This window comes from Tympanuchus pallidicinctus, unplaced genomic scaffold, assembly GCF_026119805.1.
Source record: "Tympanuchus pallidicinctus isolate F22 unplaced genomic scaffold, pur_lepc_1.0 scaffold8, whole genome shotgun sequence".
In the NCBI taxonomy this organism is placed as follows: domain Eukaryota; kingdom Metazoa; phylum Chordata; class Aves; order Galliformes; family Phasianidae; genus Tympanuchus; species Tympanuchus pallidicinctus.
The window spans coordinates 43,486,176-43,507,213 of NW_026294802.1; the positions used below are offsets into that span (position 1 = coordinate 43,486,176).

At 39.4% G+C, this 21,038-nt stretch overlaps 1 protein-coding gene across 5 annotated transcripts in view; it reads left to right on the forward strand.

Moving 5' to 3' along the window:
- The window catches only part of PLXNB2 (plexin B2), a 247,415-nt gene that overhangs the window by 220,341 nt on the left and 6,036 nt on the right, over positions 1 to 21,038 (forward strand). For all 5 annotated transcript variants that reach the window (XM_052667742.1, XM_052667740.1, XM_052667741.1 and 2 more), the window contains 12 exons: positions 1,840 to 2,069; positions 3,364 to 3,545; positions 4,308 to 4,374; positions 4,485 to 4,631; positions 7,331 to 7,487; positions 8,611 to 8,711; positions 9,540 to 9,624; positions 15,865 to 16,019; positions 17,615 to 17,775; positions 18,358 to 18,505; positions 19,023 to 19,087; positions 19,800 to 19,875. In XM_052667742.1, the coding sequence (XP_052523702.1) occupies positions 1,840 to 2,069; positions 3,364 to 3,545; positions 4,308 to 4,374; positions 4,485 to 4,631; positions 7,331 to 7,487; positions 8,611 to 8,711; positions 9,540 to 9,624; positions 15,865 to 16,019; positions 17,615 to 17,775; positions 18,358 to 18,505; positions 19,023 to 19,087; positions 19,800 to 19,875 (1,574 nt within the window). The remainder of the gene's footprint in view (positions 1 to 1,839; positions 2,070 to 3,363; positions 3,546 to 4,307; positions 4,375 to 4,484; positions 4,632 to 7,330; positions 7,488 to 8,610; positions 8,712 to 9,539; positions 9,625 to 15,864; positions 16,020 to 17,614; positions 17,776 to 18,357; positions 18,506 to 19,022; positions 19,088 to 19,799; positions 19,876 to 21,038) is intronic.

Sequence of the window (21,038 nt, forward strand, 5' to 3'; positions counted from 1 at the left end):
TATGTACATGAAAAATGATTTTCAGACCTGCAAAATGTATTTTCAGCAATCAGTCTGCAAAGGGATAATTGGTAAGCACGCAGGAAAGAAATAGTATGTTGTACAGTTTATCATGGCAAGACCCTATGCTTGATTTGAGAAGCTAGCTAATTGTTTTGTATAAATCTAGAAACATCATCCCAGGGAGGACAGCAGGAGGTGTGTAGGCTCAGCATTTCTACATGTTGAACCACTCATTGCAATGCTTAAATTAAGCATCTGAATGCAAACATTGCAAATATTGGCCTAAATGATTACCATGAAATGTCACCTCATTAGCTAATTAGACTTGCTGTTGGGTCGTGTTGAAATAATCCCTACTAAAAAAGCCACAGATTTTATTCTACAGAGAAATAGATTACTTCATGCTGACAGCAACTAACAAGAAGGATTGAATTAAACACCAATTTCAGGTTAGAGTTTGAAACTAATGTTAGGAGTTTGGGTATCTCAGTGACTTCTGCCATACTTGGAGCTTCTCTAAGTCTTGTTTTCCAGAAATGTTGGAGACTGAATGTTCTTTCCTTTCAACTTTCTTTCTCTGGAATGCTAACTCTTTCCATGTTCTAGACGCAACCCAGAAACAAATATTTGAATCAAAAACTGTTACTAGGAAAGCTTAATTTCAAACTGCATTTTGAAATGTGGAAGGTTTAATCAAAGTTAACAGCGCTCTCTCCTACTGCCTCCTCAATGCAAAACCTCATACTCATTTCTGAAAGGAAAAGGTGCCTTTCTCTTGCTGACCCTCCCTGGAGGGTGCTGCAGACTCCTAGTGTTTGGTGGGTTGAAGGTTTCCTCTCTGCTCCATTAAGCACAAGTACTGAGGAAACAGAAAGCATCTGCAAGGAGCAATCCAGTTTCCAAACTGCATCCACCTTGGCTGACAGTAAAGTGAAACACTGAAGTCAAAACACGTTCTAGAGCCACAGTGTAAAGGTATAATGACAGCACCATGAAATACAGACAGTCTGAAATACGTAGGACCAAGAATAGTCAAGAAAAGAGCCATCAGGGAGGAAGTGCAAATACCAAAGAGCTGGAAACCACAAGACGCTTCTCTCTTAGGGTTTGCTGACTGCTCTAAAATAAAAGGGTAAATGAATGCATATGAGCAATAAAATTGCAGAGGCACAAGGTCACTGTATTAATTAACATGGTATTCTAGTCAATCAACAATACTGGGTAATTGGAAATCCTTCAGCTAAAATAGCTCTTCCGAAAGACGATTCCCTAGTTGTTGTCCTTTTAAGAAATTCAAAGTTTCTGAGTCCCACAGAAATATCTCCATCAATTTCAGCAAGATATTTAACCTTCTTCCTTCCTGCCATTCCCTTCCTCTCAATTAAATTAGTGTTCTTTATGTTTTAAACTGTACTTCTCCTGCATTGCTATGTGTTTTTAAAAATAACTTTCATTACTGCATGGATTCAGAGGAAATAGAACATACTTTGAAAAGCTGAAAAAACAGTATTGCTGTGTCAGTTTTTTGCTCTTTGCAGCAACCCCAGGTTCATATGTTTGAACTCACTCAGACATCCATTAAGACTGTCTTTCAATAGATGTAAACAAGGAAACCATCTGTGCTAGAGACAGATGCGCATGTCACCAGAGGATTAGCTGTGGTCATAGTTAACAGGATAATTGGCAAAAATAACAAGAGAAAATGTGAGTTGAGATAGAGTTTTCAGTGACGAGTTACTTCTTTTATGCTGTGTGGTACCCAGAGCGATTGTGCTACCGAAAAAAAGAAAAAAGATGCAGTTTTTTTTTTAAATCAACTGTTCAACTGTGTTCTAGATCTAATGATAGAGATGGAGGATCAGACAAATGATGTAAATGAAGCTGGAATCCCAGTACTGGACTACAAAACATACACGGACAGAGTCTTCTTCTTGCCCTCCAAAGATGGGGAGAAGGATGTGATGATTACAGGAAAGCTGGATATTCCAGAGGCTCGGCGGCAGACTGTGGAGCAGGCTCTGAACCAGTTCTCCAACCTCCTCAATAGCAAATCATTTCTCATTAATGTGAGTATTGAAGTAGATTCACTTGTCTCTTAGCTTGGCATACCTTGGCATTCAACACAGTAGGTTTACAAGTACAAGTGAAACGAAGTCCATAGAAATAAGCCATTTTCTTAAGATTCTGGTTCCATAGTAACCAAAGCCAAATCTGTGGCGCTGCAGCCAGAACTTCCTGGAGTTACAGATAGGCATTTCTGTAGAACCAGCCATAGCATGTAGCATAGCCTTAGTCATCATTACAGCGGCTGCAGGAGAACAGATATTACCTGCTGTAAAAGCTGCTGTTACATGTTAGTGTATGTTTATCTTTTTAAGAAATGTGTCCAAGGGAATGGTGATTCTCTCTTGGTTCAGCTAGGTGCTGTGGTTACCAGTTACCTCCTGGAAGCTGTCAGCTGGATTTTTCTCCCAGACAGCCCAAGACATAGGCTCCTCCAGAAACAAGTGCCCTATTCATAAAAATGATTGATGAGTACTCAGCTCCTCCAAAAAGATATCTAATTGCTCACACTCAAAAACTGAGCTGATTGTCAGACACCTAAATATAGATTTAGGCTCCTATCTACTTCTTATTCTTTAATGAGACTCCAGTGTCGAGCTAGTTAATGGTAACATTATAGTTTCTGGCAGAACAGAGTGCATTCCCAGGTGCACTTACTTAGATTAGTGGCTTTATAATATGATGTGAAAGGACTGGGAATTTGGGAAAGAGGAGAGTTGATTTTCCTTTTTAAAAAAATTGTCACAGAACACATTATTGTTCTTTCTTTCTCCCTTCCTCCCTCCCTCCCTCCCTCCTTCCCTCCCTATCTTCCTTCCTTCCTTCCTTCCTTCCTTCCTTCCTTCCTTCCTTCCTTCCTTCCTTCCTTCCTTCCTTCCTTCCTTCCTTCCTTCCTTCCTTCCTTCCTTCCTTCCTTCCTTCCTTCCTTCCTTCCTTCCTTCCTTCCTTCCTTCCTTCCTTCCTTCCTTCCCTCCTTCCCTCCTTCCCTCCTTCCCTCCTTCCCTCCTTCCCTCCTTCCCTCCTTCCCTCCTTCCCTCCTTCCCTCCTTCCCTCCTTCCTTCCTTCCATTAAAATATATTAGCATTCCTTGGATTAGCTAAACCAAATGATCTATTTAGAACCAAATGATAGGGAACATATTCTTACAAGTAGTATTTTCGAACTTCTGAAAACTTTTCCATGTTGTGTTTAGGTTACTGTTAAAATAATATTCCTCATCTTTGTAATGCAGACAAGTGTTGAGGTTCTTCACAAAAACGTCAACTGACCTGCTTTGCTATTTGTTTTCTATTTCAGTTTATTCATACGCTGGAAAACCAAAGGGAGTTCTCTGCTCGAGCAAAAGTGTACTTTGCATCTTTACTGACGGTCGCTTTACATGGAAAACTAGAATACTATACTGACATCATGAGGACGCTGTTCTTAGAACTGATGGAGCAGTACGTGGTGGCCAAAAACCCAAAGCTGATGCTAAGAAGGTTTGAATGATTGTTATATTATTCTTTTGTTCTCTATTTTCCTGACAATGTACTTCTTTTGCAACTTCTTTTGACTGTATTAAAACGCCAGCTATCTGTGGAAGTCAAACACCCTCATCCAAGCATATTAAGAAGACAGCTTCACCAGAAATAGCCGTGAAAGGCAAAAGCTGGGCTGTTGGCAACAGATTTCCTTATTCAAATTGCTGTGACACAGAATCTGTATCAAGGTTGCTGAAGCATCTACCTTACTTCAAAATACAATAATGAACATTTCATTTACTTTTTAATCTGATTTTATTCCAAATTATCTAGCGTTTATACCACACGTCATCTCCGTAATGAGCACACATAATCAGCTTTCATTATGTATTCGATGAAGGCTTGCACTGATGTTTTTAACCCTCCTGTTCTCTCAAATCCATTACAGAAGGCCTTGCTGTGCACACGTGCTTTGTCATCTGTAGAGTTGCTTTCCCAGCCTGCACACTTCTGGGTTAATTTTTTAGCATAGCCACAGTTTAAGGTTTTGCATAAAGACTGTGCTTTTTAGTAATGAGCTGAAGGTACTCGGGAATGATGAGCAATACAAAGCACTTATCATAAAGCAAGTACATGCTCTCAAGACTCTGTAGGGAAATCATTGCATTAGGAGAGTGCCTGCAGTTAAGCATGTAAAAAATATTATATTTCAAGCAACGCTTTTCTTTAAAACTTTGTCATTAAGTGCCGTTAACTTACTTGGCATTGTATTTTTTTTAGATCTGAAACAGTTGTTGAGAGAATGTTGTCTAACTGGATGTCTATTTGTTTGTATCAGTACCTCAAGGTAAGAGCTGAAGTCTGTTGCCTTTGGGGTTTTTTCATCAGTAATACTTAAACATGCGCACTAAGCATATATTTCATTTTTGTTTATTTTGCTTTATTTCCTTGTAACAGGACAATGCTGGGGAGCCTCTTTACAAATTGTTCAAAGCTATCAAACACCAAGTAGAGAAAGGTCCAGTGGATGCTGTTCTGAAGAAAGCCAAGTATACACTGAATGACACAGGCTTACTAGGAGATGATGTCGAGTATACACAGTTGGTAAGCAGAGCATGGTTAATACGTTATGAAAGTACTTTCCTATTATAATGAAGATGTGTAGTGTTAAGACTGTACATACTTTCTGAACTACTATGGTCTGCGCAGAAATTCTGATCAGGGGCAATACTATAGATGATCAGCAAGTCTCCAAGCAGGAAAACAGAGTTATAATCTATTTTCTATGGCTAACTTTAAATTCCAGTTCTACCACTATGGAATTTACTTCACTAAATCCCTTCTGTATTTTTCAAGGCCTTCCTGAAGAGTGGCTGTGGTGTTTACGTCCTTCCCTTTTTCCATCTAAATTAACTTGTGATGGATTTTTGTTAAATTCTTTCACTAATATTGCGCTTGAACTTCAGGTTGTTTCTTTCACTTTTGATTTCTTCTTGTCGGAAAATTTTTTTTCATCTCTGATTCCTCTTTTATTGACATGTTAGCAGTCATTTGTGGTTGTCTCCAACTGAGAAAGACGCAGTGACATACCTGCAGTGTCAAAAGAGAAACTTAACCAAAAGCTTTGTGAAGTCTGTTTGCGTATTCTGAAGGGATGCTGATGGGAGGGCTGATGTGAGGAGACTGCCGTAGGACTTTCACTCACAGAGTCACTCGACTGTTACCTAGACTGCCTGCAGGAAAAGGGAGTGCTGACCAAGAATGAATATTTTAAGTTCAGTTGTTATGATGGGAATTAGCTGTGTTTCTGTGTTAATATCTGAGCTGAAAATACCACTCAGAGAACTGCACTAAGTGACAGTGCTGTATCCATTTTCTCTTGTGTATGGTGAAGAAAATGTATTTGTACTGTGCATCGTGCAAGTCTTCATAGCAGCAGTTTGTTATTCAGTCAGTTTCTTTTCATAAAAATCTGATGCCTATAATTAAGCTAAATGAATGCAGTGCAACAGCAGAAAATTTGTGTATGTAATCAGATGTGGGCAGAACAAGCATATTTAGATGTTAAACACTATGACATTGTATAGTGGCGGTATTTGGTCCAGATTCACAAATTTCACATAAAACAATTATCTTGTATGTATGTGTGCACGTGCAAGATAATGAGATATATACAGATACATGTGTGGTAAAAGACTGTGAAGCACTGCTGTAAATTATTAGGATCCTTCGGCATGATGGTGACGATGTTGTGGTAATAGAGAACAGTTAGGGAGCATTCATCCACCGCGGTCAGTTAAAGCATGAGTTAATTAGTTCACTTCTGCTGGAAAGTGAGATGTGGTGGGAGAGTACGGTACAGAGCTGTCTGCGCTCTGATTGTTCTTAGTTAAAAGCTGAGTCTGTTTTGCATCACTGGTTACGCTGACATGCTGCATACTGAACCAGCAGCAAATCATGTCTAATTACCATAAAGCTAATAGGAAAAGGAAGGTGAAATCTCATGATTAGTTTGAGAGTTCTGCCAAGGGACAGTGCAATCATGTTTAATTTCACTGCCGTATGGCGTAGTTTTTCTTCACACAATAAAAATACCAACCATGCAAGTTCAATTCTGAATCTCATGGTGATAAATTTAGGTGTCATGGTTGGCAGGACCAGATGAGATGCTTAGGATCACTGGCTGGTCTTGTGACATGCCTGGCCTCCGAAGCTTCCTGACTAGCAAAACCTCCACAAAGATGTGGTGTTGTACTGATTTGGATACTGAAAGAAAGAGGTTTGCTGTAATGTCTGTTTGTTGGGTATTTTTTCCTCCCACGGAGATTTACTGGCCATCATTTTCTCATTTGCTTCTATCTGTGCTGAAACTGATGTGTATAATGAAGATACTTTAAAAAAATCCCCCTAGATGCAACAAATTACAGGCTTTCAAGAGATTCGCTTTAACATAAAAAAAAACATGTCAGTACTATCAGAAAACAGTAATATTTTAGAACTATTATAAACTACTTAGGTGTACTTCCTGCAGCTATTATGGTTATTGTGACAATAGTGAGCAATAAATAAAGTCTTGGAACATCAGAGCTGTTGTATATGGCTTTTATATATACAGATATATGTGTCTGTGTATTCATATATGTCTAGTGAGCAGCTGGTCACAGGAGATAAAGTTATGGGAATAGACAAATCACTACTCATCATCTGAGCCATGTTAGATCACATATGTACTGGCTTAGCCTGCTTAGCTTGAGAGGTAAAACCCGATCTGTGAAGATAGCATAAAGGAAGACAAAAGTGTGCTGTATTCTAGGAGTTCAAAAAAGTGCAGTTCAGGTGGTTATTGGTAACACATTAAGTTTAGGCACTGTGTTACTTGTGCTTCTTGCGCCCCAAGTTATCAGGCCACAAGAGAAGCCTGTAGGTAGCCAGTGCTCCAGCTGCTTTGTTCTTGTGCCTCTCCTTTATTTAAAAAATTAATAATTTCCCAGGATTTGATAGTGGTATCATACTGCACACAACAAGCAAATCTATTCTGCAGCTCTTTTATTTTATCATAGTGGGAAGAATGAGTTGAAGTTTTGAAAGAGCTGCTGACTGCATAATAGTGAAGGATCTCTGAAATAATCTATAGTATCATTGCAAATATATATTATTGTGCAGTAATCATTGATCAACGAATTTTTTATTTAAACTTATTTTATGTAAATAATGTTTGCATTTGAACTATCTAGTAAGCCAGATTTACAGGTAATTTAAGCACTGATTTGTCGTAATAACCGTATACATTCTTTCTTTCACAGACAGTAAATGTGTATGTCCAGGATGGAGGAACTGATTCTACACCTGTGAAAGTGCTGAACTGTGATACCATATCACAAGTAAAGGAAAAGATAATAGACCAAGTCTATCGAAATCTGCCATGCTCTCAGTGGCCAAAAGCTGAGAGTGTAGCTCTTGGTAGGTTGCTGCTTGTGATCCTATACAGAGTTGATGAAACGTGCTTTGTGATTTTGACTTTTCCACTGCCAAAAATTCCTACAAAATTGATTTTGACTTTCCATTGCCAAAAATTCCTACAAAAGCAACAAAAATTGAATTTATGTTCAGCTGGATGGAAATATACCACATTTTATCACGATCTTAATATGCATTTAAAATTAAAGCTTTCTTGTAGAGTTCTTTTTCATGATTGTTAAAGTTTTTGTCTACTGTCATTAGTGTGTAAAGAGCCTGTTAATGACTGTTAGCACAAATGTATTCATGTCTGACAGTATCGCAGGTACTAATTAATGTGATAATGACAGCATGGACAATTAACTGATGGAAAAGTAATGATGCAGTTTCAGAAATTGGTACCAATTTTGATCTTATGATTGTTCAAAAAAATTATAACTTAGAGGAATTTCACTTGTTAAAGATGATGAGCCACCCAACCTATGAAAATCATCATCTTCGAAGGCTTTCAGAATTGCTGTTCTCTTCTGAAAAAAAAAAAAAAAAAAAAAAAAAAAAAAAAAAGTCTGACCTAAAAGGCCTAATAATCTCATAGTAGAAGCTCCATTTAAGAAGTTTTGCAATATCCTCATTACTGTCTTAATTTGAAAGTAGAGGATGCAATTTTTACTCTTGAGAAAATACTGGTAAATTAACTAAGAATGGTTTTTCCAAACCACAGAAAGTCTTACTCCTCTGTTTTGGACTGCCAGTGGTTCTTATTATATATATTAGTAGTATTCTATGCAAAGGAATTTGACCTAATCTGGGTGTTACTGCTCTGGCAGGGGGACTGGACTAGATGATCTTTCGAGGTCCCTTCCACTCCCTGGCATTCTGTGATTCTCTGACTTTCCATGGAAAATAACCAGAAATTACGTGCGTGGTTGGGAATAAATTGTGCAAACTTCTCTAATAAAGGCCAAACTAGAAAGCAATAAATAATGCACATCATGACGTGTCAAATTACCTCTTTTAATATTCCACAATGCGTCAGAGGTTCTCTAAATTTAAACATTCTTGAAGTAGTTATATTTGCCTGTGGTTAAAACAAGTTTTTTTTTTTCTCATTTTAATTGCACCTTAGAGTGGCGTCCAGGCTCTACTGCACAGATCCTCTCAGACTTGGATTTAACATCCCAAAGAGATGGCAGATGGAAACGTATCAACACACTGATGCATTATAATGTAAGGTGTTTCAGAGCATTTGTTCTCATCTGTTAATTGTTCTCTAGTAATAAATAAAATCTTTATTTGTTTATAGAGGAACTTCTGTTCTGTGTAAAGGATCAAAAGAAAAACTACCTCTGGGTCTAGACTGTAAAAACTTGAGAGCATGAAAGACATGGTCTAGACAAATTGCCTAAATTTTCCTTTCAACATTCCAAAGCTCCCTGTGCCTTTGCTGGGTCTTTTATTCATATTTTCTTTTATTTCCTTTACAACTTCCTACCCTTGAGAATTACCCTTATTCTTGCTCTGCTGATAAATAGATTTTGGGTCGATCTGTTTTGTTCAACAGCCTAGTTGATGTTCTGAACAGTCTGTTAGATTTTGTGCTGGGCACACTAACACTTGCAATCCACTTATCTTTCCTTTGTATTTTATTTGTCCTCTTGTAACAACAGGTATCCTGTTTAGGAAAGCCAGAAGTTAGTTTTGTCTCAGAAAAGATAGAGGTGTAATTCTTCACAATAAGATCTATTTTTGCACAAAGGGCCTTTGCACTGGACAGATGAACCACTGATGTCTTGGATGTGCTTCTAGCATTTTGATTACTCTGAGGACGTGTTGATGCAATCTATTATGCAACAAGATGGAGGGCAGTCTGCTCTGAATGACAGATCTGGTTGCCCAATAAGCCTTTGTAGGGCAGCATTTATCAGATTTCTTTTGATAGAAATCAGGTCCAGATTTCTAACAAAAGATTACGGAAACCACAGATTATCTGTTAAGAAAAAAGTTCAGCCTTGTTTTATTCTTTTGCATAACAACTCTATGTTTGTATCTTCAAAGGTCCGAGATGGTGCCACACTCATCTTATCGAAAATGGGAATTTCCCAGCAGCCAGAAGATAGTCAGCAAGATGTCCCTGGGGAAAGTAAGTATTTTGGGGCTTCTCTACTTCCCAAAATGTTTGGAAGCCAAACCTATACAGAGATGGTGATGGTGATCTTGGTAGTGTCTACTGAGTATATGGAGCAAGACTGTGGAATCATGGAATAGCTCGAGTTGGAAAGGACCTCAAGAATTATTACATTTCAACCCTGCTGCCACAGGCAAGCAGGCTGCTAGATCAAGTACTAGATCACATTGCCCAGGGGCCCTCCAAACTGGTCTGGAATACTTCCAGGGAGAGAGTGTCCACAACATCTCTGGGCAACCTGTTTCAGCACCTCATCACCCTCTCAGTAAAAAACTTTCCCCAATATCTAATCTGAATCTTTTAGTTTAAAAACATTCCCCCTTGTCCTATCACTATCTACCAGTGTAAAATTTAATTTCCCTCCTGTTTATGATCTCCTTTTAAATACTGGATGACTGTAATGAGGTCTCCCTGCAGCCTTCTCTTCTTCAGACTGAACAAGTCCAGCTCCTTCAGCCTATCTTCATAGGAGAGGTGCTCCAGCCCTCTGATCATCCCAAGACAGACACCCTGGGGGATACTGCTTGTCATCAGCTTCCACCTGGACATAGAGCCATTGACTACAACCCTCTGGCTGCAACCTTCCAACTGATTCTTTATCCACTGTATATTCCACCCTTCAAATCCATAGCTCTCCAATTTAGAGATAAGTATGTAGTGAGGGACCATGTCAAAGGCCTTGCACAAGACCAGGTTGAAGACATCAGTTGCCTTCCCTATGTCCACCAACGCCTTCACTCCATCATAGAAGGCCACTAGATTGATCAGGCATGATCTTTCCTTGGTGAAGCCACGCTGACTATTTCAGATCACCTGCTCGTCCCACATATGCCGTAACATGTCTTCTATGAGGATCTGTTGAATGATCTTCCCAGTCACAGAGGTGAGACCCACTGGCCTGTAGTTCTTCCATCTTCCCTTTCTTGTAAATGGGAGTGATTTTTCCAGTCATTAGAGAGTGTCTCGGCAACCACATCAGCCAGATCTCTCTAGACCCTGAAATGCATGTCATCCAGCCCCGTGGACTTGTACATGTTCAGTCTCATTAGGCAGTGTCAGACTTGCTCTGCCCTCACAGTGGGGAGGAATTTACTCCCCCTGTTCCCACCTACAGGTTCAAGGATGTGAGATTCATGGATATGAGAAATAGGAGAATCCTGGCTGCCAGTGAAGACTGAGGCAAAGAGCTCATTAAGTACCTCAACCTTCTCCATATCTGTTGTATCCAGTTCTTGTTTATCTGATATGGTACGCTCTCTTTGGCCTGTCTCTTCTGGCCAATGTATCTATTGAATCTTTCTTGTTTTTTTAACATCCATCTCCAAGCTCAGTTCCATTTGTGCGTTGGCTTTTCTGATCCCATCTCTGCATGTTTGAACAGCATCCCTGTATTCTTCCCAGGTGGCACATCCTTGTTTCCACTGCCTTTTATTCCCCACCAGACTATAGCGGGCTTATTTGTTTTGTTCTACTTTCTGTACACTTGCATGCTTCCCTTCATCCTAGTTATAAAAGCCTGAAATAATGGAGCTTTAATTATTATCAGTGTAAGACTATATCCCAGCTTAATAGGAAGTGCTCTTAGCAAACATTACCATTTTGTTTCTTAATGCCATTACATCTGCAGCCAAAATGTTTCAATTTTTTAAGAAATAGATTCTCCTTCTTTCCTCATACTTTCAAAGTTTCTTCCACTTACTGAACTGAGAATTGAATGCACATTTATAGATGAACCACAGGAGAGATCAGCTCCTCTGCTCCATGATAGAACAGATCTGATGAAATTTCTGTATTGCATTTCTTACAACTGCATTGCCTTGCAGACTAGTCTCTGTACATTCATAGTTTGTGTCCCTCTACCATGGCAAGTGGTACTTCTCCAGCTATGTTCACTTGGTTTTTCCAGAATGTGTTAGCTGATTTTGTTAATTCCTACATACTATCTCTTAAAATTTATATCATTCCTTTGTTTCAAGGGTTGCAGTCCATTGTCAGCTACTGTCATGATTTACCTTTTAAATCTTCCTCTCTTTCATGTTAGGTATGCAGTTCCATATGCAATAATGCATGTTACATAAAGTTAATTCTAATGCTACTGCCTGATACAGTGTGTTGGACTTCTCTGTGTGAGAGATGACGTGGTAGCTTGGAACCCATCTTCTAAAGCTTTTACCTTCCTGTGTGGGTATGCTCTCTACACCAGTTTCCTTTGTTTCTCAATTCCTTGACAGACAACATCCACCGTAGCCTAAAATGCACTGCGATATTAATGGAAGTATTTACTTGTAAGTTAATATTCTTTGTCATGTGATTCTTTTACATTTCAGATGTTCTGTTTCTCTTATTGTAATCCTTATACTCAGTTACTGTGCACGAGTTGGGTGTTAGAATTATGGATTGATTATTATTGTTGAGATCATTATTCCTTCCATGAAACTATTTGATACACTTTTCAGTCTGGCACTGATTTTAAAAGCCATTGCTTCACCTAACAGTTTTATTCCTTTACACAAATGTAGCGATCTTAAATTTCGTGGCTTCCAACAGTTTGGCAATCAGACAGATTGGAAATAATATACCAGGAACATACATTTTTCAAGATGACTCTCAGTTGATAGCTCGATGTGTGTTATTGCTATTTAACAGAAATGTGCCAGCTTCCATTTCATTAGTGTTCAGTGTTGCCCAAGAGAGCAGAACAGGCAGAATTACTTGCCACTTACCTTTTACTCTTTCCTCCTGGATACTTCCTGTTGAGACTTTATCCAGCATCCTTGAATGTTCTTCCAATACCTATGCTGGTATTCACTCTATGAAACATTCAGTTTCATACAAAGGGTGATGAAGTGCAGCAAGCCAAGGAGAACAATCTTAGTCCCTCTTCAGTTTAGTTGCACTGATTGCTGAGGTAACTGCTGAGGCAGTAATCACCTCCACTCTGAAGAAGTGGAGTAGACTAGTGAGTGGAGACAGTGTGTGCTCAGCTTGCTTTGCTTTCTTAATGCTGAGATGCGTTCAGTCTCCAACTCTGGGATCCCAGTCTTCCATCCTCCCCACATCTTTATGGCAAACAGCTGAGGACCAGACCAAGTGTTTTTCTTTTCCTTCCTCCCTTCCTCCTTTCCACCCTTCCTCCCTTCTTCTTTTCTCTTTCTCTACAGTAATGTCTTCAGCTATGATTCAGTACCATGAAGCTCTTTGTACACACACGATCAGCATTCCAGGGTGCACTCCTTAGTTGCACATGTGCTGTTCTAAATTGTAAAGGAGAAGCAGGCTTCTGGGGACAATGCTGTCACATAAGAGCTCTCATACATGAGAGAAAAAATAGGTTGAGACAGCTCAGATCCCAAAGCATGGAACGAAGACAGCTTCCACCTTGTTTCTTCTCCGCACCCTGTTTTGTGCAGTGGTGATGTACAAATTTGGGCAGATAGCATTTCATGCCAGGCTAGCCCATTTTCTTTAGTCCCTAAGGGTCTTCAGAGCTAGCTGGTGCCAACTTGTTCTCTCATTATAGAACTAGTGCAAAGGGAGAGACGCTGACAGCAACAGTGACTTGTGAGATGCTAAGTGTATAAAATGCAGAGGAGAGGATCAGAGGCTTGCCCTCCCACACACACACATTAGTATGACACAGTCAGGGATTTACGGGGCTGGAATAAATAGAAAACCTATCCCTGCTCTATGAATAAGCCTTGTGACGATGTGGTTTTCCTTTTATCCAGTCTCATTAACTTGCACCTTTTGCATTGAGCAATGTCAGCTGAAGCCATTGACTGTCTGCCAAAGCAAGAGGCTTTGCACAGAACGAAAATGTAAAACCATGTTCAGAGATGTTGCTCTAAAACCTGGCATTGCTTCCATGCTGCTTTTGATTCACAGCTTCTAGCAGGAAGACACTGGAAGCTGGTGGTTCTGATAAATTGAATGCAGAATTCTTTGCTTCTGGAGATAATAAATGCAATTACTAATTTGTATCAAGATGGAGAATGGTTCTGATGATTTTGTGCAAGAATTACTGTGGGGGCTGTTTTGTGGTTTTTGGTGGTTGAGTGTTTTAGGTTGGTTTTTTTTTCAGTTATTCTGCTTTAGAATAGCCAGAGGGCTGCAGACGAGAAATGCTGATGAGCAGATGTGTGTAGGCCAGCCCTTCCTTGGAGTGTTGCATTCCCAGGAGAGGATGGGGCGAGCTCACCATGAGTCGTGCAGTGGGGGGAGGCTGTGCTGGCAGTCAGTGGCTCCCCTGCCTCCACCAGCTCTCCATCGGATTCATTGCATTCAGTATTGGCCAAAGAATTCACAAGGGCCAAGAAGAAGCCTTCAGGGGGGAAGGCAGTTGACCCTGCAGGCACAGTCCTTCCCCGCTTATGGCTTGTTGCATCACAAGGCTGCTACAACCAAAAAGACAGTGTTCCCCCCTGTGTTTCACTTTCTTCACCTCCTAGCTTTCCAGGAGGTGTTATCTCCCAGAAGTGTGATCTCCTCTTAGCAACCATACTGCTAATATGTCTCAATGCCCCTGTTTTGCATTTCTCTTCCTCTTTCTGGCTGCTATTTTTAGCAATGAAGTGGGATCTTTGCATTGCAGAAGCCTCATCCGGTTGAGCTGTGTTCTCTTTAAGCCCTACTTTCCTATGAAACAACTACTGTTTCTTTAGTAGCTGATTCTGTTGTTGCTGAACAAACACATGCTGGATTAAGCCATGTGCAAGGGCGAGAAATCTCAGTAGGATCCCCTTTGGTGTGTTGTCTTCCTTCCAAAGCAAAATCAGGCTATGCACCATTATGAGAGCAAAGAGGATGTATTCCTTTGAATCAGAGGGGGAAGTAGAAGTGTACCAACCAACATAGTTCTTCTGCGTGTGATTTCACCTATTTCTTAACAAGAGTAAATAACAGGCACTGCGAAAGGGAAGCCAAACTTCAGGCCCATCAACAGTGCTGGCACTGACAAACAATTACTATGAGTGATATTGACTGTGAACTCACAACTACTCAACTACTTCTAAATAAAATGAGAGCTTTTTCTGCTTTCTTATTTCATGCACGTGAACTTCCAGCTCAAATTAAGAACTTCCAAAGGACAACAGTATTAACTGTCCAGTTTTCACTTGACTAAAAGATCCACCTGATCATAAAGAAGTAAAGGAACAAGAAGGCTGCATAGCTAATACTTTTCATGAGAATATATGAAACAGATGCTAGGATTCAAGTAGAAGCGTTGGCTTTGCCAAATTACATATTAATCTCATTTTCTCTCTGAGATAAAATATTTAACATTCATTTAAGATATATCTGATCAATTTGATGTTGTTGTTGCAGAACTTAGTTAAAAACTATTATTGCCAACAGTTTGAAAAGACAAAAATCATGCAATTAGAAACTGATATTTTCTGTTGTAGCTGTAATTCATTTACATTATACATATATATTAATGCATAAAACTTGGCAGTACTGCAAAATATTTTGTGCAACAGGGCTGAATCACTATTTTTATGGGAAAAATAACTTTCACATTTCTAAGACACCAATGATTTAAAATGCAGATTCAGTAACCTCCACTGGAAAAGCACCATTGATTTTTGGTTCTACGCCATGCAGAAATATTTAAAGTTCAGGACTTAAAGGAAGGACAAGTAAAAACAGGAGATTTGAAGCTAAGTTTGTGATGCTGAATCTTTGTTTAAGGACTACTAATTGCAAGTTTAAACTCGCAGTTGGTATTGTATCTCACTCTTAACAAAAGATTCTCAAGCAGAAGGAAGTTATCTGAATATTCACATATTGTTGGTAATCGAACTGTGCTTAAGGTCCATATGCATGGCCAAGCCATGGATATGTCATAAGCATCCAGGTGCTTACTCCTGTTTCCGATACGTGGCAGCAGACTTGATGTGACAAATCCACTTCAAAAAATCTTATTCTGATGGATTTTGAATTTGCTGCCTGCAGTTGTTAGTTCTGCTTGAGGTCATGCCTTCCTACTTCAGTGCTACTCTTTCAGTTATGTATTACTGGAAATTTAGTACTTGGACTGTTAGAGAGGAACCAAGCAATCTGGATCCTCTTGGCAAAAAGAAAGGTAAGCCAAGGATAGACTGCAAGGACCTTACAATTACTGATGTGCATAACCATTTTCAGAATTATTTCTGGGGGATATTTTCTTGTAATTATTGCAATTACTGTTTCTAGGGCATGCGCTTCTGGAAGATGAAAATAAGGTCTGGCACCTCGTCCGGCCAGTAGATGAAATTGATGAAAGCAAATCAAAGAGAGGCAGTGTGAAAGAAAAAGAGAGAACCAAAGCTATTACAGAAATCTACCTGACAAGACTTCTCTCTGTGAAGGTAAGGGTCAGATGTTGCACTGTTACGCCGTGCTCCTAGAGATTTTGATGTGCTGCTGAAGAAAGTGATGCAAGTATTAGTCATGCTTTCAGCTGAAATTTTCAGTATCTGTGTCATGTACATGCAGGCTGTGTTCAGAGCTTCAAGTGATTAATATGCCCTCAAGAACATTACTGGGAAAAATTTTAACTCCATGTGAAAGCTGAGAACTATAATTCTGTGTTAGTTAAATGAGAATTTTTCTTGTAAGACAAAGATGGATATTCTCTTTTATGCCACCTGTTTAGACAATGTTCTGATGGATTTTATTTTGGACAAAATGCTTTGTGTACTGCTCCAGAGCCATTTGTTTTCCTATTCTTTTTTGTTTCCAGTGCTGCAGTTTAATCTAGAAAAAATAGTAAAAATCTTTTCAAATAGTGATAGTACTTTTAGACTGTTTTTAGTGCTTATATTACAGAATGGATCACAACCAAAATAATTGAACTAAGCATTAATCCCTACCGAAGGAACTTAGGATAGTGTACTTAATGACTCCTAAACCAAATTATTTGTGAAAATGGGAGTAACCCAACTCCAACTAAGGCCATCTGACCAACGTGGCAAAGTGAACATGATGGAAAGTCTGTGGATGTATATGGATGAGGGTGACTTGGGGCCAGCAAAATGCATGTATCCCTCTGTTCTGTTAACAAACACTTTGCAGCCACCCCTTTTCTATTCTCACAGCCAGTTTTGTAGATTTTGCCAGTCTGGAGTTTTACTGACTCCCACAGAGATGGTGAGTGGTTGGGATCACAGGTACCCGTGCAGGACTGTCGATGCGTCTTCCCTGCCTGCATGGCCAGTATGAGGCTTTAGAGCTCATCACACCCCTGGGTGTGGCAGCTCGAGTGATGAAGAAAGAGAGGATGCAGCCCTTCTTCCAGTGTCTCTAGGGCCAACTGGCTGACTGAGGAGAAACTACATGTGGCCTCAACAAAGTCATCTCTAAAACACAGGGACAGTCTCAGAAGTGATAGTCTGTAAGGTCCAGGCAGGTGCAGGGATCCAGTCAGAAGTGCAGCCCCCTAGGGATGCTTCACCCCTCACACTTGGTAGAGCTTGTAAAGCTGGATATCTGATGAGACCCAAGTGTTTTCCATAACAAGACAAATGGTACTTTTTCCTCCCAGTCTGTATCTAAAATTGTTTTACTGGTACATGATGCTCTGGAGTCTGAGAAAATGGAGGTGGGAAGCTGCAAAACAATTAGAAAATTGCTATTTTTACATGTACAATGACCTTGAATTGTATATCTTTTGTATACTTAGCTACTGGGTTCTGCTATATTTCTGTCAGGCAGAAGCTTTCTGTGTTAACCAAACAATAGCTGAATAAATCAGCCTTGAGACTACAGCATAAAATTGTTCTCTAGAAGGTCTTCACTGTTTGAGCTGTTTGCAAGTTCATTGCATTAAGGAGTTTTGTCATTGGACAGCATCAGCACTCAGAATTGAGGGCCTTCAGTAACTGCAACTGCATTAAAGGATGGCGCTGAGGCCTGCAATGCAAAATTTGTTTTTATTCATATTTATTCAAAATTTATATTTTAGGGAACACTTCAGCAGTTTGTAGATGACTTCTTTCATAGTGTGCTCAACTCAAACCACGTAGTGCCACCAGCTGTGAAATACTTCTTTGACTTTCTTGATGAGCAAGCAGAGAAACATGACATCAAGGATGAAGATACCATTCACATCTGGAAAACAAACAGGTATGAACACAGTAGGGAAATGGGAGTGTGATTGCCAGGTATGTGCTGGCACTATCACCACAAATCAAAGTAAATCTCATTTGTAGTTCTCAGAATCATTTTAATTGAGATAATCTGATCAGAAGGATTTCCTGTCTACAAGTCACAGAAATGAAAGTCACAAAAATGAAAGTCACCTACCTACAGGAGAGTAATAGGCAGATTTCTTTCTTTGCTTTTCATCTTTCCTCAGAGAAGAGGAAAGCAAAAGGCAAAAGGGACCAGAGTTGCCAGTGCACAAAATCTAAGAAAATGTTGGTCAGGTAGTTTCTCTAACCACACAGGCATCTGCTCTTGCTGTTCTGAGGCACTCAGGATTCTTCTCCAACAAGCTTTTCTTATTTTTCTGCTAGAGTTGTAAAGGCTTTGTTTCCAGACATGGAAAATAGACAAATGACAGCCTGTGTAATTGTTGAAATATAAAATTAAATTTCAGAGTAGTGAGGAGATCAAAATGCAAAACCCGTATTTAATTCCACTTGTTTGTTGTAGAACATTTATTGTGCAGAAGATTTTTTTTCAACCCTTTTCCTTTCTTCACAGCTTGCCTCTTAGATTCTGGGTAAACATACTGAAAAATCCCCATTTCATCTTTGATGTTCACGTTCATGAAGTAGTGGATGCTTCCTTGTCAGTCATTGCACAGACTTTCATGGATGCTTGCACAAGAACAGAGCACAAATTAAGCAGAGTAAGTAATTTGCATTCTACATCCTGACTACATTCATGCCTGACAAGACACAGGGCATTGTCCTAGACAATACCAATTCTCTGAGAAGATACAGCAGTGATAGTTTCCTTCTAGTTTTATAATGAAGTTAGCATTTCACCACTTAGCAGGTTGGTGAGCCTGTCAATGTTACTGTGCAGTCTGCCAACTGATAGTCCTAAAAAGCAGAAAATATCAACTGCTTTTTAAAAAAAAGCAAGTTTAAGAACTGATTATTTCATGTCCACCGTAATTTAAAATCATCTGCCAGTGATACATTTGTCAAACCCAACAATAATGCTGTATTTAAAGACAGTCTCCCCCATGTATCAAAGTAAATGCTCATAATGATAATAACGTTAATAATAAGCACTGGAATGTTAAAATCTGCAAAGCTCAAGTGCATATGATTAGAAAGGCTTGACCTTAGGTTCTTGACCTCATGTTACCTCTTAGATGGATCATAAATCAACCAAGTTTCTATTCTGATTTTTTTCAGGATTCTCCAAGTAATAAATTACTTTATGCGAAAGAGATCTCGAATTATAAGAAAATGGTGGAAGAGTAAGTATAAAGAGACTTTCCATGTTGATGCAGAGTTGTTAGCGTTTTAAGCTTTGCAAATACACTCAGTAACAGGAAAAGTGAATGCAGAGGCAAAGTCAGCAGTCAAATGTAAAAAATTTTACACCTGAATGTTAAAACGTTCCCTTGGCAGCAGTGTTCAAATGAAGTGTCACTGTGACCCAGTGCAACAGATGGACAGAGTTATTTGGGGAGCACACAGTGCTGTTCTCCATGATGACTGTTCTTATCCACTGATCTGTCTAACCAGTGCTGCACTTCCATAACTGAGTAGGAATCAAATCCTAAAACATTTTTACAAAAACATTATTTCTATCCAGTCTCTGACTTTATCCAATTACTGATTTGGGAATTCTATGAATACTGCCAAGACCTGCTGCAGGACACAACTCTCACTGGCTGGTTACTTTGGAAGTTTTAAGACCTGCAATAATCATCATCAGGGTAATAAGTAGATTCCTGTCCTGTGCTATGGGCCTGCGCAAGCTGGTGCAATTTGCCTTTCTCACAGGGGTATCAAGTACTAATGACTGCTGGGAGATTGAGGAGCTAAGTGAGTCACTGCCCTGCTGTGGTAGAACATCTGCACTATTAGGAAAGCTGTTGAAAGGAATTGCGAAATCAAAATACTGGATTACCAGGAAACCACAGTGTATCTCATCTAAGTGAAATTTGTTTTCATTTGTTGCAGTTACTACAAAGGTATTCGTCAGATGGTACCGGTCAGTGACCAAGATATGAATACCCATCTAGCAGAAATCTCTAGGGTAAGAATGAATTAAGTTTCCTTGTCCTGAAATTGAAGCCAAGTATAGCACTGTTTTTGTCTTCTCGTTCTATCTCGACGAGTGGGGTTTTTGTGTATTTAAGCATCAAATGAGCTACTTCATATCTCTTTGAAAAACTCCTGCTTGTTGCAGTGCATTTGGGCTTTTTGAAGTATTGATTAGTGAATGGAATCAAGAATGGTTGTCATCACAAATCTCTTTGAGTGATATGGATGCCAGTGCAGAGCACTTAGACTTTTTCACATCTGTTGTGGAATAATTACAACACTGTTGAAAGGTATTTTCTCTTTGCAGCACATAGGTGATTTTTAGCATTGACTATACTGATAACAAGTACCTAACAAGTAGTGACTGGGTTCAGAGTGCTACCACATCAAGAATTTGACTCCAGAAATGAAAGGCAATTTGCATACGTTAAGTACAACACATTTTAGTGCTGTCTATATGAAGGCAATATTTTTACTTTACCCACAAGAAGCTCATCATGAGCTTGCTTGATTTGCACTTTTTCTTTTCACAGTACAGGCTCTCTGGTGTTACCTGTAATGAAGGAGAGCAGAGGAGGTTGGTTGCTAGCTGTGGGCATCAAGTGGGGATTTAGGGAGCAAAATCTGCTTCATTCTTGCAAAAGCCTGTCTCCTGTGTTGCTCAGCTTAGCTAGGCCAGGCCCTTGCTTTCCAAGCACTTGATTCAACTCAGAGAACCTGCAGAAGCCCTTGCCAATCTGAAAGAGATACTGTACCCAGTGACTGGTTTGTTTACTCGCTTATGTTATTTCAAGAGTCTTGTTGCTATAAAGAAATGTGGGGATTCTCGTGGTTTGTTTATTTCAGTGCCCTTAGGACCTTGCATTTTGCAGATCATCCTCAGGAGAATCTTTCTATTTTCTGTCAGTCACTGCAAAGCTCACATGTGGTGACATTTCATTTTCCAGTTCATTTTATTTATTTAAAAAATGGTAATTAAAAGTAAGTTCAGAAGAATGTCTTAAAATCAGCATAATATGTTGATCATTTCTAATTACACTATAAATTATGATCAAAGTAAGCGTGAAAAGACTGACAGAACATTGCAAATTTTGACCAGCTCTGGAAGTGACTTTGTAGGGTAAGAAAAGATGGATGTTACTCTGCTGTTTTATG